Source organism: Cherax quadricarinatus, chromosome 12 (assembly GCF_038502225.1).
Source record: "Cherax quadricarinatus isolate ZL_2023a chromosome 12, ASM3850222v1, whole genome shotgun sequence".
NCBI lineage: Eukaryota > Metazoa > Arthropoda > Malacostraca > Decapoda > Parastacidae > Cherax > Cherax quadricarinatus.
The window spans coordinates 24,708,734-24,731,367 of NC_091303.1; the positions used below are offsets into that span (position 1 = coordinate 24,708,734).

The 22,634-nt window shown below is 40.4% G+C and overlaps 1 protein-coding gene across 2 annotated transcripts in view; it reads right to left on the reverse strand.

Moving 5' to 3' along the window:
• Nucleotides 1-22,634, reverse strand: part of mgl (low-density lipoprotein receptor-related protein megalin) — a 611,193-nt gene that overhangs the window by 96,072 nt on the left and 492,487 nt on the right. For both annotated transcript variants that reach the window (XM_070084278.1, XM_070084279.1), the window contains exons 48-50: nucleotides 12,408-12,612; nucleotides 11,678-11,915; nucleotides 4,922-5,173 (exon numbers count right to left, since the gene is read on the reverse strand). In XM_070084278.1, coding sequence (XP_069940379.1) covers nucleotides 4,922-5,173; nucleotides 11,678-11,915; nucleotides 12,408-12,612 — 695 coding nt within the window. The remainder of the gene's footprint in view (nucleotides 1-4,921; nucleotides 5,174-11,677; nucleotides 11,916-12,407; nucleotides 12,613-22,634) is intronic.

A 22,634-nucleotide genomic window follows, 5' to 3' on the forward strand; every position in this document is an offset into this window, starting at 1 on the left:
TTCAGGGTTCTGAGAAGTTTGTGATTGAAAACAATGAACATAATAGCAGTAATAGTAATGAAAACATTATTACATCATTAATGTCATGGTCAGTCACACAGATCTGTCATGAGCTCAGCTCACTCAGATAAACTGTGAGTGACAAATTTTAGCCTAGATGTAAAAGAATGGGTCTGTGCAGTGAGTGTGAAGTATAAAAAAAGAATCCTGCTTCATGTGGTGCATTGTGAGAAAAGCCAAACTTTGACTTAGTGTTTAGTTTAAAATAGCAAATTAAAGTTTTTTCTAGGTTGGTTTTTATGGTTTTATTGGCTGTTTCTTGGTATCATTTGATAGACTGGAAGACACATTATTAAAGTAGAGATGATTTTTTCCAAGGATGGGTAAGGATTTCCCTACCTGCCAGGTCTGTTTTTATGGGTTTTTACTAGGTTTGATTCAATTAATGGCATGCCATAAACCATGACAATCATTCCTGGTTATATTTTATCCGAGAAATAGGTAAACCTTCAATTTTTGTGCCATAAATTTAAAATGGAAGGTAAGTGTAATATAGGAAAGGCTTAGGGACATGATTAATGCACAGAGGAAATTTTTTTAATACCTAAAAGACCTAAAAAAATAAGCCAGAAATAATGGGATTAAATTAAATTAGAGAAGAAGTATATCATATGAGGTGGCATTCACATGAAATTCAAACGAAAAAAATCCAGTCAAATAAACAGGTGGTCAAATATTAATTATTTTATATTTTTATTAACACCGGCCGTTTCCCACCAAGGCAGGGTGGCCCAAAAAAGAAAAACTCTCATCATCATTCATTCCATCACTGTCTTGCCAGAGGCATGCTGATACTACAGTTATAAATCTGCAACATTAACACCCCTCCTTCAAAGGGTGGCACTGTACTTCCCATCTCCAGGAATCAAGTCCGGCCTGCCAGTTTCCCTGAATCCCTTCATAATTGTTACCTTGCTTACACTCCAACAACATGGCAAGTCCTAAAAACCATTTGTCTCCATTTGCTCCTATCTAACGAGCTCACACACGCTTGCTGGAAGCCCAAGCCCCTCGCATGCAAAACCTCCTTTACCCCTTCCCTCCAACCTTTCCTAGGCTGACCCCTACCCTGCCTTCCCTCCACTACAGATTTATACCCTCTTGAAGTCATTCCATTTCATTCCATCATCTCTACATGTCCAAACCATCTCAATAACCCCTCCTCAGTCCTCTGAATAACAGTTTTGGTAATCCCGCACAGCCTCCTAATCTCCAAATTATGGATTCTCTGCATTATATTCACACCACACATTGTCCTCAGACATGACATCGCCACTGCCTCCAGCCTTCTCCTTTTTGCAACATTCACCACCAATGCATCACACCCATACAAGAGTGCTGGTATAACTATACTCTCATACATTCTCCTCTTTGCTTTCATGGATAAAGTTCTTTGTCTCCACAGACTCCTCAGTGCACCACTCACCTTTATCCCCTTATATTCATATTCATATTCATATATTTTATTTGGACATGATACATAGTATATAGTAGTTGGGTGTACATGCCAAAAGCCCCTTGTATGCAGAGCATTATGGGCAGGCTTATAATTAACTTAAAATTAACAAGCAATGAAAGGTGTAGTGGCAAAATTACCGTAAACAATTTACAATATGAAGTACAATTGAGTATTTGAAACAATGAAATTTGAACATTTCGATATTGAATCATTATAGTTGTACAAATTTGTCACATTACAGTGTCTGTCAAACAAGAAGATCAATTTACTGCATGTTGTCCTGAAGTTTTAAGATTTAAGTAATTGAGAGAATTTTTGGTAATGTTAAATATTGAGTGTTGAATATTTAGTCCTGGGTGAGTAAGTGGTTTTTTTAGAAGAAGGTCTTGTACATGTCCTCTGAACTAAGATTCCATGATGATGCAGTGTCTGACAAGTTGTGCAAGAAAGGTATAAAATACCGACAAGATGAAAGTTAAGACACATGTGCAACATCTGGTTATCTTTATTATAGATGTCTTTGCCACTGGATGGTGACCGCATTAGAAAGTCAGGTGTGGGGAGCTGTATAGAGAGTTTTGGTCATAATTTGAAATGACTGTATTAGCCGAACACCGCAAAGTGAAATGCCGTAAAGCGGGGCCCTACTGTATTCTTAAATTTACCCAATACATCTTCTACCTCATTGCCTATACCCACACTAGCCCATCTGTCCTCCAACAGTTGTTTATATCTTACCCTAACTGCTTCCTCCTTTAGTTTATAAACCTTCACCTCTCTCTTACCTGATACTTCCATTTTCCTTGTATCCCATCTACCTTTTACTCACTGTAGCTACAACTAAAAGTTATCTGATATATCTGTGGCCACTCTATAAACATCCGGAAATCTACCCAACAGTCTTTTATCTACCAATACGTAGTCCAGCAAACTACTGTCATTACGCCCTATATTATATCTTGCATACTTATTTATCCTCTTTTTCTTAAAATATGAGTTACCTATAACCAAACTCCTTTCTAGACAAAGTTCAATCAAAGAGCCCCCATTTTCATTTACACCTGGCACCCCAAACTTACCTACCACACCTTCTCTAAATGCTTCTCCTATTTTAGCATTTAGGTCCCCTACCACAAAAGTTTCTACACACTCACTTAACATCTCCCAAAATCTCTCTCTCTCCTCTACACTCCTCTCTTCTCCATGTGCATACACACTTATTATGACCCACTTTTCACATTCAACCCTTATTTTAATCCACATAATCCTTGAATTTATACATTTGTATTCCCTCTTCTCTCTCCATAACTGATCCTTTAATATTATTGCTACCCCTTCCTTAGCTCTAACTCTCTCAGATAGTCCTGACTTACTACCATTTATTTCTCCCCACTGAAACTCCCCTACTCCCTTAAGCTTTGTTTTGCTTTGGGCTAGGACATTCAACTTCTCATTCATAACATTAGCAATCATTTCTTTCTTATCACCTGTATTACCTCTGCACACATTCAAACATCCCAATTTTATAAAGTTTTTCTTTTCCTTGTCTTTAGTAGTTTATACAGGAGAAGGGGTTACTAGCCCATTGCTCTTGGCATTAAGTCATCACCTATGACACACACAGCTTACAGAGGAAGAAAAATAGAAGAAAACCCAGAGGAGTTAGTATATATATGCTTGTACATGCATGTGTAGTGTGACATAAGTGTAAGTAGAAGTAGCAAGACATACCTGCAACCTTGCATGTTTATGACAGAAAAAGACATATATATATGAAAAATGTATTGTACTGTATATACAGGATGATGTTCTGTATATACATTTCGACACTAGCCTTCTCCCCCTCATAGTAGATTGACCAAAAAGCAAAAGATCACTCTCACCCATTCCCTAGCTGTCTTTTCAAAAGTGCAAGGTTATCACAATTCAAATGATCAAGCGATCTGTAATATCTTCACTCATCATAATATCTTCACTCATCGTGAGCGTGGAAAGCACAGTGCTTGCACTTTGATGGTGAAGATGTTACTGTTTAATGGCTCATTCATACTTTTGTTCCTGCACTTCTGGAAGATAAGATAAGATTTTCTTCAGATTTTTAACCCTGGAGGGTTAGCCACCCACGATAACCCAAGAAAGACAGTGCGTCATCGAGGACTGTCTAACTTATTTCCATTGGGGCCCTCAATCTTTTCCCCCAGGATGCAACCCATACCGGTCGACTAACACCCAAGTAGCTATTTGCTGCTAGGTGAACATGACAACAGGTGTATGTAAGCACATTGAAATGTTTCCACCCCACCAGGAATCGAATCCAGGTCCTCCATGTGTGAAGCGAGAGCTTTAGCAACCGGGCCACCAGGGCACCCATGTCATATTACCTAGCTGGGAAACTGCCAGTGTGTTTAACCCTCTCACTGTTGGTCCCATAATATTACGGCATGCAAGCCAGTGTTAGTCCCGTAATACTACACCAAAATTCTAATAGATTCAGATCTGGTGGGAGAAAGCTGGTAGGCCTACATGTGAAAGAATGGGTCTGTGTGCGCAATACGAAAAAAATTGGGAGGCTGCAGTGCATTGTGGGAGTGCCAATTCAGTCCACCTTGTTCACCATGCCTAGCAGTAAGAAATACCCAAGTGATGGTTCTAACACAGATGGAAGTGTTAGTAAAGATGAATTTCATGGTTTTGAGGAGTTTGTGACTGAAAGCAATGCCCAGGATACTAGACACAGATAGTGAAAAGGGACGACAGCATGGGTGGTGGGAAAGGCAGCGTGAGTGGTGAAGGCAGCGTGGATGGTTGGGAAGAGAATGTATAAGTTTATTCAGGTATACATGAATACAGTTACACAGAATTATCATGCATAGCAGCATGTGTAGAGAACCTAGGATAACTCAAAAAAGTCAGTGACTTATTTCCAGCGTGGGTGGTAATTAAGACAGTGTGGGTGGTGGGGAAGGCAGCATGGGTGGTGGGGAAGGCAGCATGGGTGGTGGGGAAGACAGCGTGGGTTTGTGTAAACAAGCTTTGTAAACAATATAATAACAATATTTGCACCAAAATTAGATTACCAATAATGTTCAAGTCTCACTGGCAGAAATACAAAATTAAAGTGAAAATTAATAATTGTAAATGTAAACAATATACTGCTTAAAGAGGGCACAAGGCAACACTTTTTGCTTCAGGCCACATAAGTTGGGATTTCCAATGCCAGGGTTACTGTGGTTGTGGAAACTAACAAAATGCTGACAGCATATTTGCCAAGCATAGAGACCTAAGTATTTCTTGGTGTCACTCCTCAAAGTGCCAGTGGGCTCATTGGACATGACTGTATCCATACTCCTGTAACCTCAAAAAGATTATTAAAATGATTACAGACAAAGCAAGACCACTTACGGCAACCAAGTTCATCAGACGAATCTCCACAGTCATCAGCATGATCACAGGCTTTGGTAGGAGCAATGCACTTGTGATTGGCACAGCGATACTCATTAAATATGCAAGGTCTGGGTCGATGGGAGCAAATAGTCATGTTGTTTTCATCTGATCCATCACCACAGTTGTCTACACCATCACATTTTTGATACAACGGGATGCATTTGTGGTTGTTGCACTGGAAACGACGTAATGTGTTGCACGTGTAATTGCCTGAAAAAAAGCCCAAATAAGCAAATAAAAATCTTAAATTAAAAAGGTTAATGCAAGATTGTGTTGAAACATTTATGAATTATTATGTGGCTTTTTCTTCTAGTGCACAGTATTTTGTATGGCTATACAGTGGTCCCTCGATAATCATAAGGCTCCATAGTCGTAATTTTCGAAAATCGTAACGTTATTTTCATCAAAACATTGGCTCGCAAATCGTTGTTTGACTCGCAAATAGTCGTTCGTCTGGGACGCGTACACACAGCCCCGAGCCGCCTCACACTCCATTCCCAGCCAGTGTGCCACTGTTTATCAGTGAGTGAGGATGATCCCATGAGTTCACATGATACACTTCATAATATTCCATTTGTTTTAGTGCTTGCAACTGCTATATAAGTCACCATGGCTCCAAAGAAAGCTTCTAGTGCCAGCCCTTTGGTAAAGAATGTGAGAAACACATATAATTTAAGAAAAAGTTTGTAAAAAAATACGAAGGTGGTGGTGATTGAGTGGAAGCAGTTGTGATAGTGGTAGAGGGTGGTAGAGGGTGCTAGCAGTTGTGATAGTGGTAGATGGTGGTAGTGATGGTGGTAAAAGGTGGTAGTGATGGTGGTAGTGATGGTGGTAAAAGGTGGTAGTGATGGTGGTAAAAGGTGGTAGTGATGGTGGTAGAGGGTGCTAGCAGTTGTGATAGTGGTAGACGGTGGTAGTGATGGTGGTCAAGGGTGCTAACAGTTGTGATAGTGATAGAGAGTGCTAGCAGTTGTGATAGTGGTAGACGGTGGTAGTGATGGTGGTAGAAGGTGGTAGTGATGGTGGTAGAGGGTGCTAGCAGTTGTGATAGTGGTAGAGGGTGCTAGCAGTTGTGACAGTGGTAGAAAGTGGTAATGATGGTGGTAGAGGGTGGTAGTGTAAGTAAGTAAGTAAGTAAATTTATTCAGGTATACACAATACAGTTACATAGAATTATCATACATAGCAGCATATGTGTAGAGAACCTAGGATAACCCAAAAAAGTCAGACAGAGTGACTTATTTCCATTGGGGTCCTTTTACCTTATTATAATATAAAGGTTATAATATTTTCTTATTATTCTATAATGATGGTGGTAGAGGGTGCCTTCTTCAGTGATTCAGCAATTCTACCAACTCCTCCAATGTTGTTGGAGTTATATAGGGCTACAGAAAACACCGCCGCCTCAGCTGCTGCTTCACCACCATTATGGACGGCTTACTCTTAGTGGCCCTTATACACCCAACAACAACACAGAACAACACCTCTCATGATATACATGACTTATTTTATTCATTCTAGAGTATATTCCATGTTTCTATGTTATTAATATTGTTTATTATGTCATATTAGTTGAACTGTGATAGATAAATAAGCCGTAGAGTTGATATTAGTGTCACATTCTCCAACAATAAACTCGCCTTCCCTCCCTCTGCCATACATCAACAAAAGTCTTAAATAAAAGGTAAGTGTGATGTTAACCCCTTGACTGTCACAACCCCCAATCCTGAGGTGTCTCCTGGTGTCGCAAAATTTCAAAAAAAAAAAAAAAAAAAAAAAAAAAAAATATGAAATGATAGAGAATCTTTTCCTGATTGTAATGACATCAAAAGAATGAAATTTGATGGAAAACTGACAGAATTACGCTCTCGCGAAGTTAGCGACCTTGGTGGTATTTAGAAATCGGCGATTTTGCCCACTTTGAGCCCTATTTTCGGCTAATTCCATCGCTCGCATCGACCAAACTCATAGCTATTTCTTTAGAGCTCCATTTTTTCTATCGACTGAGTACAAGAAACTGCCCATTTACCAATTTCAACTACCCAATAACATGGTCAGAAATTTGCAATTTGGCCAATTTCATGAAAATTAAAAAATATGACAATTTCAAAATAAGGTCCAGAATGAACAATGAAGACATTCCTGGCTCTAAAATAACATTTTCTTTGTTCATCAGTCACGTTTCCAGACCCCTCTGATATTACTCTCGCTTTCTATTTTGAATTTTTATTCAAACAAAAAATAGATGATTTACTGTTACGCAGAGTACTGCAATATTGTAATAATTGTACAAATAATGTCAACCCATTCATGACTGCATATTAGAATGGCTACTTGGACATTTATTGGAAAATGACATCATTTGTTTACTTTTGAACATCGGCAAAAATCAAACATTTCCCCTACTTTGAGCTCCATTTCAAGGTTCTTTTTATAGTAAAATCAATCAAAATCACCTCTATTTCTATAATATGCTTTCCATTCTATCAAATGAGACCAAGAAAATGAGAATACAACCATAAATTATTTTTTTTTATTATCACACTGGCCGATTCCCACCAAGGCAGGGTGGCCCGAAAAAGAAAAACTTTCACCATCATTCACTCCATCACTGTCTTGCCAAAAGGGTGCTTTACACTACAGTTTTTAAACTGCAACATTAACACCCCTCCTTCAGAGTGCAGGCACTGTACTTCCCATCTCCAGGACTCAAGTCCGGCCTGCCGGTTTCCCTGAATCCCTTCATAAATGTTACTTTGCTCACACTCCAACAGCACGTCAAGTATTAAAAACCATTTGTCTCCATTCACTCCTATCAAACACGCTCACGCATGCCTGTTGGAAGTCCAAGCCCTTCGCACACAAAACCTCCTTTACCCCCTCCCTCCAACCTTTCCTAGGCCGACCCCTACCCCGCCTTCCTTCCACTACGAAAATAGACCACAAAGTCGGCATTTTAATTAAAAAAAAAAACGGTCAAAGTTTTTTTTCTCATTATGCACTGCGTGCTGCAGGATTTTTTTTATATGGTGCACACTGACCACACAGACCCATTCTCTCACATGTGGGCCTACCAGCTTTCTCATGCTTGATTTGAAGCCGCTAGAATTTATGAGTGTATATACATCAAACATGGTGGCTCGTAAGATGTACATTCAAAGGGTTAAATGTTCATTTATACATTTTATTAGTGCTTTACATTTATTTGGCATTCTTTTCTGCATGTAAATCTATATTAAAGCTAGGAAAGTGACCCCTGAAGTGACCTAGAGTCCTTATGGAGGGGGATTCCCCTTCCAAACAATAACCTTTCTTCCCTCTCTCCTCCTCCCTGTCTTTCATTCATCAACACAGCCTTCAATAAAGGTAACTATCATGTTGAATGTTCATTCTTTTGTGCATGTAAATCTATCTTTAAGGTAAAAAAAATTGTTGTTGATACTTCTGGGTGTCTGGAATGAATTAAGTGGATTTACATTATTTCTTCTGGAGAAAATCGTCAATTTCGATAATAGTCACACCTCAAGGAACGGAATAATTACGAAAAAGAAGGACCACTGTATGCTTTATTTACATAATCTCTGCAGAATAAATACTAATAACAAAAAATAAAAAGTAGGATTTTCCCTGTAAAATGAGACTTTTCATCCGGCACAACTTCTTATATAAGGTGACAGTCAGCAGCATGTGAAGATATGTAACATGCTGCTCTTACTTCAAATGTGGTGCCTTTCTCATTACCTGTTAATTTAGACCACTGTTCATCCATGACATTAAACTCGACCTAGGCTAGCTGAGAATTATTTACTACCACAGTAAGGTGTTATAACTCTTTACATTTGCTCAAATTTGCCAGAGGGTCAAAATATCATGGAACTTAATAAAAAATGAGGAGTGAAATTATTAAATAAATGTGGCATAAGCAATATCATGGGTGGCACTAAAAACTGTATGGTCCTGGAAAACACTGACGATCCTATAAACTGAAGTGACAGTGACAGCAATGATTTGGCCAGTGTCTTAAAACAAATATATATACAGGATGACTATCACTAATCCGGCATCATTGGTACCTGTACGGTGCTGGATTAATGATTTTGTCGAATTACAGAGTGGTTAGGTTAGAATACATTTAACCCAACAGCTGATAAATTAGACACATGTGCAACTCTTGGGTATCTTTATTGAAAAAAAGTTTCGCCACACAGTGGTGAAACGTTTCTTCAATAAAGATACCCAAGAGTTGCACATGTGTCTAATTTATCAACATGTCGGTTCTCTGAACCATTCATCTACAAACCCAACAGCTAACCACCTCATGCTACCTTTCAAATACTCTGTAAATCGGTACAAGTTGGTTAACCCTTTCACTGTCACAACCCCTGCTCACAAACTTGCTCCGTGTTGAAGAATTTAAAAAAAAAAATTATTTTATCTTATGAAATGACAGAGAATCTTTTTCTGAAGTTTTTTTTTTTTTTTTTTTTCAACAAGTCGGCCATCTCCCACCAAGGCAGGGTGACCCAAAAAAGAAAGAAAATCCCCAAAAAGAAAATACTTTCATCATCATTCAACACTTTCACCACACTCGCACATTATCACTGTTTTTGCAGAGGTGCTCAGAATACAACAGTCTAGAAGCATACACATTCAGTGGACCCCCGCATACCGTACGCATCGCATACCATACAATCCGCATACCGGACGCTTTGATCGCAAAAATTTTGCCTCGCATACCGCCTAAAAACCCACTCACCGCCCTTCGTCCGAGATGCGTCCAATGTGCGGCCTGAGCCACGCTCACATGTTTCGCCGGTGGCATTGTTTACCAGCCAGCCTCCGCGGTAACATCCAAGCATACAATCGGAACATTTCGTATTATTACAGTGTTTTTGGTGATTTTTTCTGGAAAATAAGTGACCATGGGCCCCAAGAAAGCTTCTAGTGCCAACCCTACAGCAATAAGGGTGAGAATTACTATAGAGATGAAGAGAAAGATCATTGATAAGTATGAAAGTGGAGTGCGTGTCTCCGAGCTGGCCAGGTTGTATAATAAACCCCAATCAACCATCGCTACTATTGGTGGTACTGCTGCTGTACCACTGTCAGCTGCTGCTGCACTGTCAGCTGCTGCTGCACTGTCAGCTGCTGCTGCTGTTGTACCACCGTCAGCTGCTGCTGCTGCTGTAGTACCGTCTGCTGCTGCTGTAGCATCGTCTGCTGCTGCTGTAGCATCGTCTGCTGCTGCTGTAGCATCGTCTGCTGCTGCTGTAGCATCGTCTGTTGCTGCTGTAGCATCGTCTGCTGCTGCTGTAGCATCGTCTGCTGCTGCTGTAGCATCGTCTGCTGCTGCTGTAGCATCGTCTGCTGCTGCTGTAGCATCGTCTGTTGCTGCTGTAGCATCGTCTGTTGCTGCTGTAGCATCGTCTGTTGCTGCTGTACCACCGTCAGCTGCTGCTGCTGCTGTAGCACCGTTGTTGGTGTGGCTTATTGAGAATACCAAGAAACAATTAACCCCAGAGGATTTTCCACCCAGGATAACCCAAAAAAGTCAGTGTCATCGAAGACTGTCTAACTTATTTCCATTGGGGTCCTTAATCTTGTCTCCCAGGATGCAACCCACACCAGTCGACTAACACCCAGGTGAACAGGGAAAAATGCCTGGAACTAGTGCTCATATTGGTGAATTTAAAGCCAGCAAAGGTTGGTTTGAGAGATTTAAGAATCGTAGTGGCATACACAGTGTGATAAGGCCTGTTCTGGAAGAAAATGCCAAACAGGACCTACAGTACTCAGGAGGAAAAGACACTCCCAGGACACAGTGTCTCATCAGTCATTGCTGCATCTTCAATAAAGGTAAGTGTCATTTATTCTTCATTTAGTAGAGTAGTACATGCACAATATATATTGTGCATGTACTACTCTACTATTGTGCATGTATCCTTCTCTTTGTGTGTAGGAAAATGTATATTTCATGTGGTAAAAATTGTTTTTTCATACTTTTGGGTGTCTTGCACGGATTAATTTGATTTCCATTATTTCTTATGGGGAAAATTCATTCGCATACCGAACATTTCGCATAACAACCAGCCCTCTTGCACAGATTAAGGTCGCTATGCGGGGGTCCACTGTATAAAGATACACAACATATCCCTCCAAACTGCCAATATCCCAAACCCCTCCTTTAAAGTGCAGGCATTGTACTTCCCATTTCCAGGACTCAAGTCCGACTATATGAAAATAACCGGTTTCCCTGAATCCCTTCACTAAATATTACCCTGCTCACACTCCAACAGATCGTCAGGTCCCAAGTACCATTCGTCTCCATTCACTCCTATCTAACACGCTCACGCACGCTTGCTGGAAGTCCAAGCCCCTTGCCCACAAAACCTCCTTTACCCCCTCTCTCCAACCCTTTCGAGGACGACCCCTACCCCGCCTTCCTTCCCCTATAGATTTATATGTTTTCCATGTCATTCTACTTTGATCCATTCTCTCTAAATGACCAAACCACCTCAACAACCCCTCTTCTGCCCTCTGACTAATACTTTTATTAACTCCACACCTGAAGGTAATGAAACCAATAGTACATAATTTGTGGAAACCCTAAGAAATTATGCTCTCACAAGTTAGGGGTCTCAGCTTCTTGATATTTTCAAAGGCCTCAGCATCCATAACCTTAATAATTTAATACAATTAAGCAACAATACTTACTGCAAAGACTTTCACGTTCGTCAGAGTTATCATAGCAATCATTGCTTCCATCACAAAGATCTCGCATCTCCACACAAAGATGGTTATCACACTGGAATTTCTCATCTGGACAATAACGTTCTCCTGGATAACGTGGAGGACAATCTAACTCGTCGCTCAAGTCATGACAATTGCGTTCACCATCACATTTAAAGTGCTTCTGGATGCAATGGCCAGATGAACACTGATACTGGCTATCCTGAAAATAAATTGAGAATCACATGAATAATTCCTATGTATGAATGAATGCTGATGTAGCAAGATTTTGCAGCTGTTTACAGCATAAAACAGGTGTCTGGTCAATATGGAAAACATTAAAGCAAGAAACATTATGTAAGAAATTAAAATGAAACTTTAAGCTAGCAACGTTAAAGCCTAAGGGATAAATAAATATACTAATTATATTTTTTAGGATCTACAAATAAAAATCTATACAGTTCATTTTTGTCAATGCAAATGAGTATAAAATATGGTACAGTATTTAAAATACAAATGTAACCGAGGTAATAAATATCTTTTCTACTGCTAACATTTGTGTACAATGTAAATATTGAACTATACCTAAACAAACTCCTTCTGTATACATTACTAAATTTAAAGAGAGAAACTTTCATTTTTCTTTTTAGGACACCCTGCATCAGTGGGATACAACTGGTTTGGTAAAAAAAAATAAGCAAGCAAATTATCTTACTGTGCATTTATGTTCTTTACAATTCTCTTCATCTGATTTGTCTCCACAATCATTATCATGATCACATCGCCAGCGGTTTGGAATACACTTGTTATTGTTGCAACGAAATTCACTCTCGGAGCATTCACGATACTGGCTACGACAAAGCTCTTCATCCTCATCAGAGTTATCACCACAGTCGTTCTCAAAGTCACATAGCCAACGCCTGAGAAAGCAATTATGTGAATTCATTAAAATCACAAAAAAATTTCTATAGCTGTGGAAACTAATTTTCTAGTTATACAGTGGACCCCCGCATAGCGAACGCCTTGCATAGCGAACAATCCGCATAGCGAACGCTTTGTTCGCTAAAATTTTGCCCCGCATAGTGGACAAAAACCCGCTCAGCGACCTTCGTCCGAGACGCGTCCAATGTGCGCCCTCAGCCAGCCTCACATGTGCCGCCCGTCCCATTGTTTACCAGCCAGCCTCCGCGGTAACATTCAAGCATACACTCGGAATATTTCGTATTATTACAGTGTTTTCGGTGCTGTTTGTGGAAAATAAGTGACCATGGGCCCCAAGAAAGCTTCTAGTGCCAACCCTACACCTCAAAGGGTAAGAATACCCATTGAAATGAAGAAAGAGATCATTGATAAGTATGAAAGTGGAGTACGTATCACCGACCTGGTCAGGTTGTACAAGAAACCAAAATCAACCATCGCTTCTATTGTGGGCAAGAAAACGGCAATCAAGGAAGCTGTTGTTGCCAAAGGTTTAACTGTGTTTTCGAAACAAAGATCGCAAGTGATGGAAGATGTTGAGAGACTCTTATTGGTGTGGATAAATGAAAAACAGCTAGCAGGAGATAGCGTCTCTCAAGCGATCATATGTGAAAAGGCTAGGAAGTTGCATGACGATTTAATTAAAAAAATGCCTGCAACTAGTGATGATGTGAGTGAATTTAAGGCCAGCAAAGGTTGGTTTGAGAGATTTAAGAAGCGTAGTGGCATCCATAGTGTGATACGGCATGGTGAGGCTGCCAGTTCGGACCACAAAGCGGCTGAAAAATATGTGCATGAATTCAAGGAGTACATAGAAACTGAAGGACTGGAACCTGAACAAGTGTTTAATTGTGATGAAACAGGCCTGTTCTGGAAGAAAATGCCAAGCAGGACCTACATTACTCAGGAGGAAAAGGCACTCCCAGGACATAAGCCTATGAAAGACAGGCTTACTTTGTTGATGTGTGCCAATGCTAGTGGTGATTGCAAAGTTAAGCCTTTATTAGTGTATCACTCTGAAACTCCCAGAGCGTTCAGGCAAAAGAATGTCCTCAAGGATAATTTGTGTGTGCTGTGGAGGGCAAACAGTAAGGCATGGGTCACTAGGGAATTTTTCTATAACTGGTTACACCATGCATTTGCCCCCAATGTGAAAGATTACCTAACTGAAAAGAAATTAGACCTTAAGTGCCTCCTGGTGTTAGACAATGCCCCTGGTCATCCTACAGACGTGGCAGAGCGACTTTATGGGGACATGAGCTTCATTAAGGTGAAGTTTTTGCCTCCTAATACCACTCCTCTCCTGCAGCCCATGGACCAGCAGGTCATTTCCAACTTCAAGAAACTGTACACAAAAGCTCTGTTTCAAAAGTGCTTTGAAGTGACCACAGACACTCGATTGACTCTAAAAGAGTTTTGGAAGGATCACTTTAATATCCTCAATTGTGTAAACCTTATAGGTAAGGCTTGGGAGGGAGTGACTAAGAGAACCTTGAACTCTGCTTGGAAGAAACTGTGGCCAGAATGTGTAGACAAAAGGGATTTTGAAGGGTTTGAGGCTAACCCTGAGAGGAGTAGTATACCAGTTGAGGAATCAATTGTGGAATTGGGGAAGTCCTTGGGGTTGGAGGTTAGTGGGGAGGATGTGGAAGAGTTGGTGGAGGAGGACAATGAAGAACTAACCACTGATGAGCTGATAGATCAACTTCAAGAGCAAGAGGCCAGACCTGGGGAAACTGGTTCAAAGGAGGGGAGAGAGAAATTGAAGGAATTGCCTACTTCAAAGATTAAGGAAATGTGTGCAAAATGGCTTGAAGTGCAAACCTTTTTTGATGAAAATCACCCTCACACAGCTATTGCAAGCCGTGCTGGTGACTGTTACAATGACACTGTTGTGAACCACTTTAGACAAATCATAAAGGAACGAGAGGTACAGGCCACTATGGACAGATATGTTGTGCGAAAGAAGTCCAGTGACTCTGAAGCTGGTCCTAGTGGCATTAAAAGAAGAAGGGAAGTAACCCCAGAAAAGGACTTGCTACCTCAAGTCCTAATGGAAGGGGATTCCCCTTCTAAACACTAACACTCTCTCTCCCCTCCTCCCATCCCATCAATCATCACCAGATCTTCAATAAAAGTAAGTGTCATGTAATTGTGCATGCCTTTTTCAGTTTGTGTGTACTAAAATTAACATTTTTTTGTGGTAAAAAAAATTTTTTTTCATACTTTTGGGTGTCTTGCACGGATTAATTTTATTTCCATTATTTCTTATGGGGAAAATTAATTCGCATAGCGAACATTTCGCATAACGACCAGCCCTCTTGCACGGATTAAGTTCGCTATGCGGGGGTCCACTGTATGAAACTGCATAATCAATAATTATAAATAATAAGATATAATAATGAAATCAGGGATGCCTCTTATGAGCAGCATTTTAGGCACAACTAAGTATTTAACATTATACATGTATTCATAGAAATTCTAGGTAGTAGGTTGGTAGACAGCAACCGCCCAGGGAGGTACTACCGTCTTGCCAAGTGAGTGTAAAATGAAAGCCTGTATTGTTTTACATAATGGTAGGATTGCTGATGTCTTTTTTCTGTCTCATAAACATGAAAGATTTAAGGTACGTCTTGCTACTTCTACTTACACTTAGGTCACACTACACATGCATGTACAAGCGTATATATACACACTTCACTGGGTTTTCTTCTATTTTCATACTAGTTCTTGTTCTTGTTTATTTCCTCTTATTTCCATGGGGAAGTGGAACAGAATTCTTCCTCCATAAGCCATGTGTGTCGTAAGAGGCGACTAAAACGCCGGGAGCAAGGGGCTAGTAACCCCTTCTCCTGTATATATTACCAAGTGTATAAGAAGAAACTTTTGTTTTTCCTTTTGGGCCACCCTACCTCGGTGGGATATGGCCGGTGTGTTGAAAGAAGAAAGAAGATTCATACAAATAAAATAGTACATTAAAATTGCATTAATAGAAACTTTACATATAAGATAATTTAAAGCTGTAATAAAATCAGTCTAAGAAATGTTAATACCCAATACTTTATATAATAATATGCAAGATAATTCAGTTGCAGTGAAAGCAGTTCAAGAAAGGGTTGGAAGTAGAGTGTGAATGTTTGCAGTGTAACCATGTTAGGTTGGAGTGAGTGGGGCAAATAATTTTTAGGATTTGGCGGAATGTGATAAAGGCAGGATTTCCAAAAGCGTTCATGAAAATTGATTAGTTGGACTTAGAGTTCTGAAGGTGGGCTGTACAGTGACTTCACTCCAAAGGAAGGAATGGGGATATTGCAGTTCAGAGAATTAACTGAATTATGACCTCTATGAACTTTGGGCACAGGTATTGAATGAATGATAGTGAATGTTTCCTTTATTGGATCATTCTAGCCTGGTAGGAGATGACAAGTGTGATAAAAAAAATAGTTACACTCAAGCACAATATAATCTGTACAGTAGGGCCCCACTTTACGGCATTCCGCTAACAAAGACATTTCAAATTATGACCAAAACTTACTAAATGGCTCCCCTACCTGATTTTCTAATACCATCACTGCATTCCACCTAGTTTGTTTACATTCTCTGTGAACACATTTCTCTATTATGTCTGGAAACTTTCCAAAATTTCATGTGTTTTAAAGTTATTTCATATTTTATATATACAGCCTCTCCTCACTTAACCCTTTGACTGTTTACGCCGTATATATACGTCTTACGCACCACTGTTTCTGACGTATTTATACACATAAATTCTAGCGGCTTCAAATCAAGCAGGAGAAAGCTGGTAGGCCCACATGTGAGAGAATGGGTCTCCATGGTCAGTGTGCACCATATAAAAAAAAATCGGGGAGCCATTGGTGCATTGTGGGAATGCCATTTCAGTTGTCCTTTTTCAGCATGTCTAGCGGTAAGAAATATGTGACTCCCCAGCAAATCTGGGACTCTTCTCTTCCCAAGTGATGCTCTAACACAGATGGAAGTGTCAGTGAAGATCAATTTCATGATTTCGAGGAGTTTGAGACCAAAAGCAATGGAGGAGGAAGAAGAGGAGGAAGAAGAGGAGGAAGAAGAGGAGGAAGAAGAGGAGGAGGAGGAGGAGGAGGAAGAGGAGGAGGAGAAGAGGAGGAGAAGAGGAGGAAGAGGAAGAGGAAAAGGAGGAGAAGAGGAAGAGGAAGAGGAGGAGAAGAGGAGAAGGAAGAAGAGGAAAAGGAGGAGAAGAGGAGGAGGAAGAAGGAAGAGGAAGGAGGAAGGAGGAAGGAGGAAGGAGAAGGAGAAGGAGAAGGAGGAGGAGAAGAAGAAGAAGAAGAAGAAGAAGAAGAAGAAGAAGAAGAAGAAGAAGAAGAAGAAGAAGAAGAAGAAGAAGAAGAAGAAGAAGAAGAAGAAGAAGAAGAAGAAGAAGATGTTCCCTTGAAGCATGGAAAACAGTTCACCCCATGACAGTGACAAGATAATGTGAGATAACATCTGATAAGAGCTGATTTTGATGAGCGTAAATGAGGGTGCAGCTGGTAAGGAAAGATTAGATGACCATCCCTCCCTTTGTTTTTGCTGGTACACAAACATTTCTGTATGTCTATTTGTCTGTCTGTCAAGCTCCCTGTCTCAGAGAGAGCCACAAGACTGCATCATCATGTTTACTCACATCTTCAAGCAGAGTACAGCACTTTGTCTGGATTTTTTGGGTTATCCTAGGTAATTTACGCTATGTATACTTGTATTTATGTGTACCTGTGAGACAGAGATAGACAGAGAGAGGGAGAGAGAGAGACAGAGTGAAAGAGATAGAATGAGGGAGAAAGATAATTAGATAGAATGGAGGGGAAGCAGCATCCGACCCCATTGTTTTGACAGTCAGTAGGGGGAGTGAGTAATGAGACAATATGTCATTTTGACAGCTGCCCACTCCTGACTCAAAACAATTATAAGCCACACACTCGCACACAAGACGAGGAGGAGGAGGAGGAGGCGGAGGAGGCAGAGGAGGAGGTGGAGGAGGAGGAGGAGGAGGAGGAGGAGGGAGGAGGAGGAGGAGGAGGGAGGAGGAGGAGGAGGGGGGAGGGAGGAGGAGGGGGAGGAGGAGGGGGAGGAGGAGGGAGGAGGAAGAGGAGGGAGGAGGAGGAGGAGGAGGAGGAGGAGGAGGTAGGAGGAGGAGGGAGGAGGAGGAGGGAGGAGGAGGGAGGAGAAGGGAAGAGGAGGAGGAGGGAGGAGGAGGAGGGAGGAGGAGGAGGGAGGAGGAGGGAGGAGGAGGGAGGAGGAGGAGGGAGGAGGAGGAGGAGGAGGGAGGAGGAGGGAGGAGGAGGAGGAGAAGAAGAAGAAAGAAGGGAGGAGAAGAAGAAGAAGAAGAAGAAGAAGAAAGAAAGAAAGAAAGAAAGAAAGAAAGAAAGAAAGAAAGAAAGAAAGAAAGAAAGAAAGAAAGAAAGAAAGAAAGAAAGAAAGAAGAAACCATACCCCCGGCTGGGATTGAACCCGCGGTCATAGAGTCTCAAGAAGGAAGAAGAAGAAAGAAGGAAGAAGAAGAAGAATACGTAATAATATATTCCCTTGAAGCATGGAAAACAGTTCACCCCATGACAGTGACAAGATAAGAGCTGACGTTTGATGAGCGTAAACGAGGGTGGAGCTGATAAGAAAGATTAGATGACCATCCCCCTCCCTTTGTTTTTGCTGGTACACAAACATTTCTGTCTGTCTATTTGTCTGTCTGTCAAGCTCCCTGTCTATCCCTCTAGCTCTCTGTCTCAGAGAGAGCCACAAGACTGCGTCATCAGGAAAGTAGGATGGAAGGAATGATGACACACGACCATTTACCTAGGATAACTACATAACACAACTGCCTGCTAATACTTTGCAGAAAACTGCTCAGACAAGGTGTTTTGTCTTTGCACATAAAAAAAAAGTCCACAAAAATGCACACACACTGGTTTTGTGTGTGAGGAGTGTAAAACACCATTGTGTATGACAACATGTTTCAAAGAGTTCCACAAGCTGCAGAACTTCTAGGAATATGTTCGGTGACTATACATTAGTATATATATTATAGAACAATAGTAATAAAAAATTTTTTGTATTGTTTGTTTTTGTAAACAAGTTTTGTAAACAATATATTGATAATTAAATTTGTGTGCTTATTGTGTTGTATACAACGAGTGTATATATGTACATTGCACCTTACTTTGGTCTCATAGGCCACATAAGTTATGTGAAAAAAATAAAATAGTGATAAAAACAAAAAACCTTCAAATACAAGTAAACTAAAGTTTACCAGGTGAGCGGCAGTCGCCGCTGTTGCCATACACGGCTCATTTTCTGCAAACTTCACAGCTCTATATCTCGGTAAGTATTGAGGGCAAATTTTTTTTTTTTTGGACTAAAACACTCAGAAAAATAATCTTAACATTTTCATAGGAAAAATTAATTTTTTTTTTCGAATATTTTGCGACATAGAATGACAGTTTCAGAAAGGGGCCTGCGACAGTCAAAGGGTTAATGAAGGAGTTAGGGGCCTAAAACCCCAGCAGTAAATGAATTCGTCACTAATCAAGGAATCACCTCCGACACTTCAAAAGTGTCACCACCCAAAATTAAAACATTCAGTTTTATGTTTGCTGGGAAATTCCTTTCAATCTGTTTATTATTAATGGTAATACAACATAAAATAAGTCAATAACTTACTTCCGAGATATTCCAGGAAATGCGTACATGGCTGATTACTTGGAATTTTTTTTTTTTTTTTTTTTTTTTGAGAAAATAGCACTTTTTTCAGTCTTTGCATAGGATAAGATTGATCTATAGTTACCGTTCAGGCACATAGTACATAACATTTTCTTTAATGGTAGCTGTCTTTTTTTTTTTTATTCCTCACTGCCCTCCACCCTTCCAGACCTCTCTATATAATGTCAGTTTTCATTAATTTGGGTGTCTTCATCATGCTTCTATGTTATTTATGTTATACCTAATATTATTCTGGAATAAATATGATAGGTAGATAATCTTGATTGATCGTAATAGTACAGAGGACCCTCGACCAACGATGGCATCGTCTAACGTTAAATCCGACTAGCGATACATTTTAACGCAAAAATTTTGCCTCGACTAGCGCTAAAAAACTTGACCAACACAATTCGTTCCATCTGAGACGCGTCCACTTGTGGCCAGTGTTTACAAGCCAGCCAGCCAGCCACCGCAGTCCCATCCAAACATACAATCGGAGCATTTCATATTATCACAGCGTTTTTAGTGATTGTACCTACAAAATAAGTCACCATGGGCCCCAAGAAAGCTTCTAGTGCCAACCCTACAACAAAAAGGGTGAGAACTACTATGGATATGAAGAAAGAGATCATTGCTAAGTATGAAAGTGGAGTGTGTGTCTCCGAGCTGGCCAGGCTGTACACAAAACCCCAATCAACCATCGCTACTATTGTGGCCAAGAAAACGGCAATCAAGGAGCTGTTCTTGCCAAAGGTGCAACTATGTTTTCGAAACTAAGATCGCAAGTGATAGAAGATGTTGAGAGACTGTTATTGGTGTGGATAAATGAAAAACAGATAGCAGGAGATAGCATCTCTCACGCAATCATATGTGAAAAGGCTAGGAAGTTGCATGAGGATTTAAATAGAAAAATGCCTGCAACTAGTGGCGATGTGAGTGAATTTAAGGCCAGTAAAGGTTGGTTTGAGAGATTTAAGAATTGTAGCGGCATACATAGTGTGATAAGGCATGGTGAGGCTGCCAGTTTGGACCAAAAAGCAGCTGAAAAATATGTGCAGGAATTCAAGGAGTACATAGACAGTGAAGAATTGAAACCTGAACAAGTGTTTAATTGTGACATGACACTGACAATGTTGCGAAACACTTTAGGAATGTCATAAAGGAACAGGAGGTACAGGCCTCTATGGACAGATATGTTGTGCGACAGAGGTCCAGTGACTCTCAAGCTGGTCCTAGTGGCATTAAAAGGAGAAGAGAAGTAATCTCGGAAAAGGACTTGCCACCTCAAGCCCTATTGGAAGGGGATTACCCTTCTAAACACTTATACCATCCAGGGCCGGATTACCGCATAGGCAAACTAGGCATTTGCCTAGGGCCCCGCAGTCCAAGGGGTTCAGGGGCTCATCCAAGACTGCGCACATGGTGCAAGTGCAAAGGGGTCCCTACCTAAAAAGTTCAAGTGTTTGGAGAGTAAAATTGATTTTTAAAAATTAATCAAAACAAAAATAAATAATGAAATAAAATAAAATAAAAATAAATAAACCTAACCATAGATGGCAACACTCAACACGCCTTTGTTTACATCAGAACAGCTGGTTTTTCCCGCTAATGGGTGAGTATGGGAGATTCCTCTCCAATTTTCTGTAGTTTATATGATTTGATAGTCTTATGCATGATGCAATGATAACAATAATGGTCAGTGATTTATAAAGGGAATAATAGTGCTGTAGTGGTTATGCTGAATATAATAGGTACATGATGTCACTACTTTAATAGCCTAATCTAGTAATACTATGCTGTCTTGAGTTTATTCTCTTTAAAATGCATGATTTAACAAGATAGTTATAATGGCTGTTGGTAAATGGTTTTGGTTGTCTTGATGTACTTTCCCTATTAAATTTAATCTAAATAGCCAGAATGTATTTAATTAGACCTTAAACAGGCTCACACCGACCCCCCTCCCCCAAAGCTGGAAGGGGTCGCTTCGCTTACCCATAACTCAAAGGGGCCCCGCCAATCTGAATAGCCTAGGGCCCGGAGACTTCTTAATCCGGCCCTGATACCATCCACAGTCTCCCCTCCTCCCATCCCATCAATCATCACCAGATCTTCAATAAAGGTAAGTGTCATGTAATTGTACATGTCTTCTTCAGTTTGTGTGTATTAAAATTAATATTTCATGTGGTAAAAAAATTTTGTTTCAATACTTTTGGGTGTCTTGCATGGATTAATTTGATTTCCATTATTTCTTATGGGGAAAATTAACTCGACTAACGATAATTTCGATTAATGGTGAGCTCTCAGGAATGGATTAATATCGTTGGTCGAGGGTCTACTGTATTATTATACAATATTTTATAGTGCCAAGAGACACACCCCTCCATGCGTCATAGGCCATCATGAATGTGGGTTGTCTACTGAGAACGTCACAACAAGCACCAAGGAAGCAGTGGCAGACGAAAGTGAGCTGACATTCCTTGAAACTTCAATGAAGACCATTGAGAACGTCACGACGGACTCTACCAGTGAAGCTAAGAACATTGGTTTAGTTGGGGACAATCACGTTAAGTTTATGGATAGGATTTTTTATCTTAGGGACAGGAAGAAGAGGCAGAGGGTATGTTTTCCTGGGGCTGGGATGGGGGATATTGTTAGCCGTCTAGACGATATCATAAAAGGTAATGGGAGCAATCATATCTGCCTCAGTGCAGGAGGCAACGATGTTGGCAGACGTAGGAGTGAAGACCTGATTAGCAGGTATAGGGCAGCAATAGAGATAATTAGGAAAAAAGGTGGGAACCCTGTGATATGTGGCATTTTGCCCAGGAGGGGAGTTGGAAATGAATGGTTGTCCACGGCAACTGGTTCAATTGCTGGCTGGACAAACACTGTAAGGAAATTCAGTAACATTCATAGACAACTGGGTCCTTTTCTATGGTAGAAATGACATGTATGCCAGGGATGGGGTTCACTTATCTAGGCATGGGGTGGGAGCACTGGCCAACACAGTGAAGGGAGCTCTTAGCGCTTTAAACTAGAAATAGTGATATGGGTTTTTGTGAAAAATCAATGAATTGTCAGTGTAGCAATAGTGTGAATTTTAGGGAAATCAGTAATAGACAGAATGGGGTAGAGTTACTGGTGAATACTGGAAACCCAGTGGCACTAGGTGACAAGAACAGTAACAGGTATAGTAGAGGAACAGAAATCAGCAGGAAGAGGAAAGAGAAGGGTG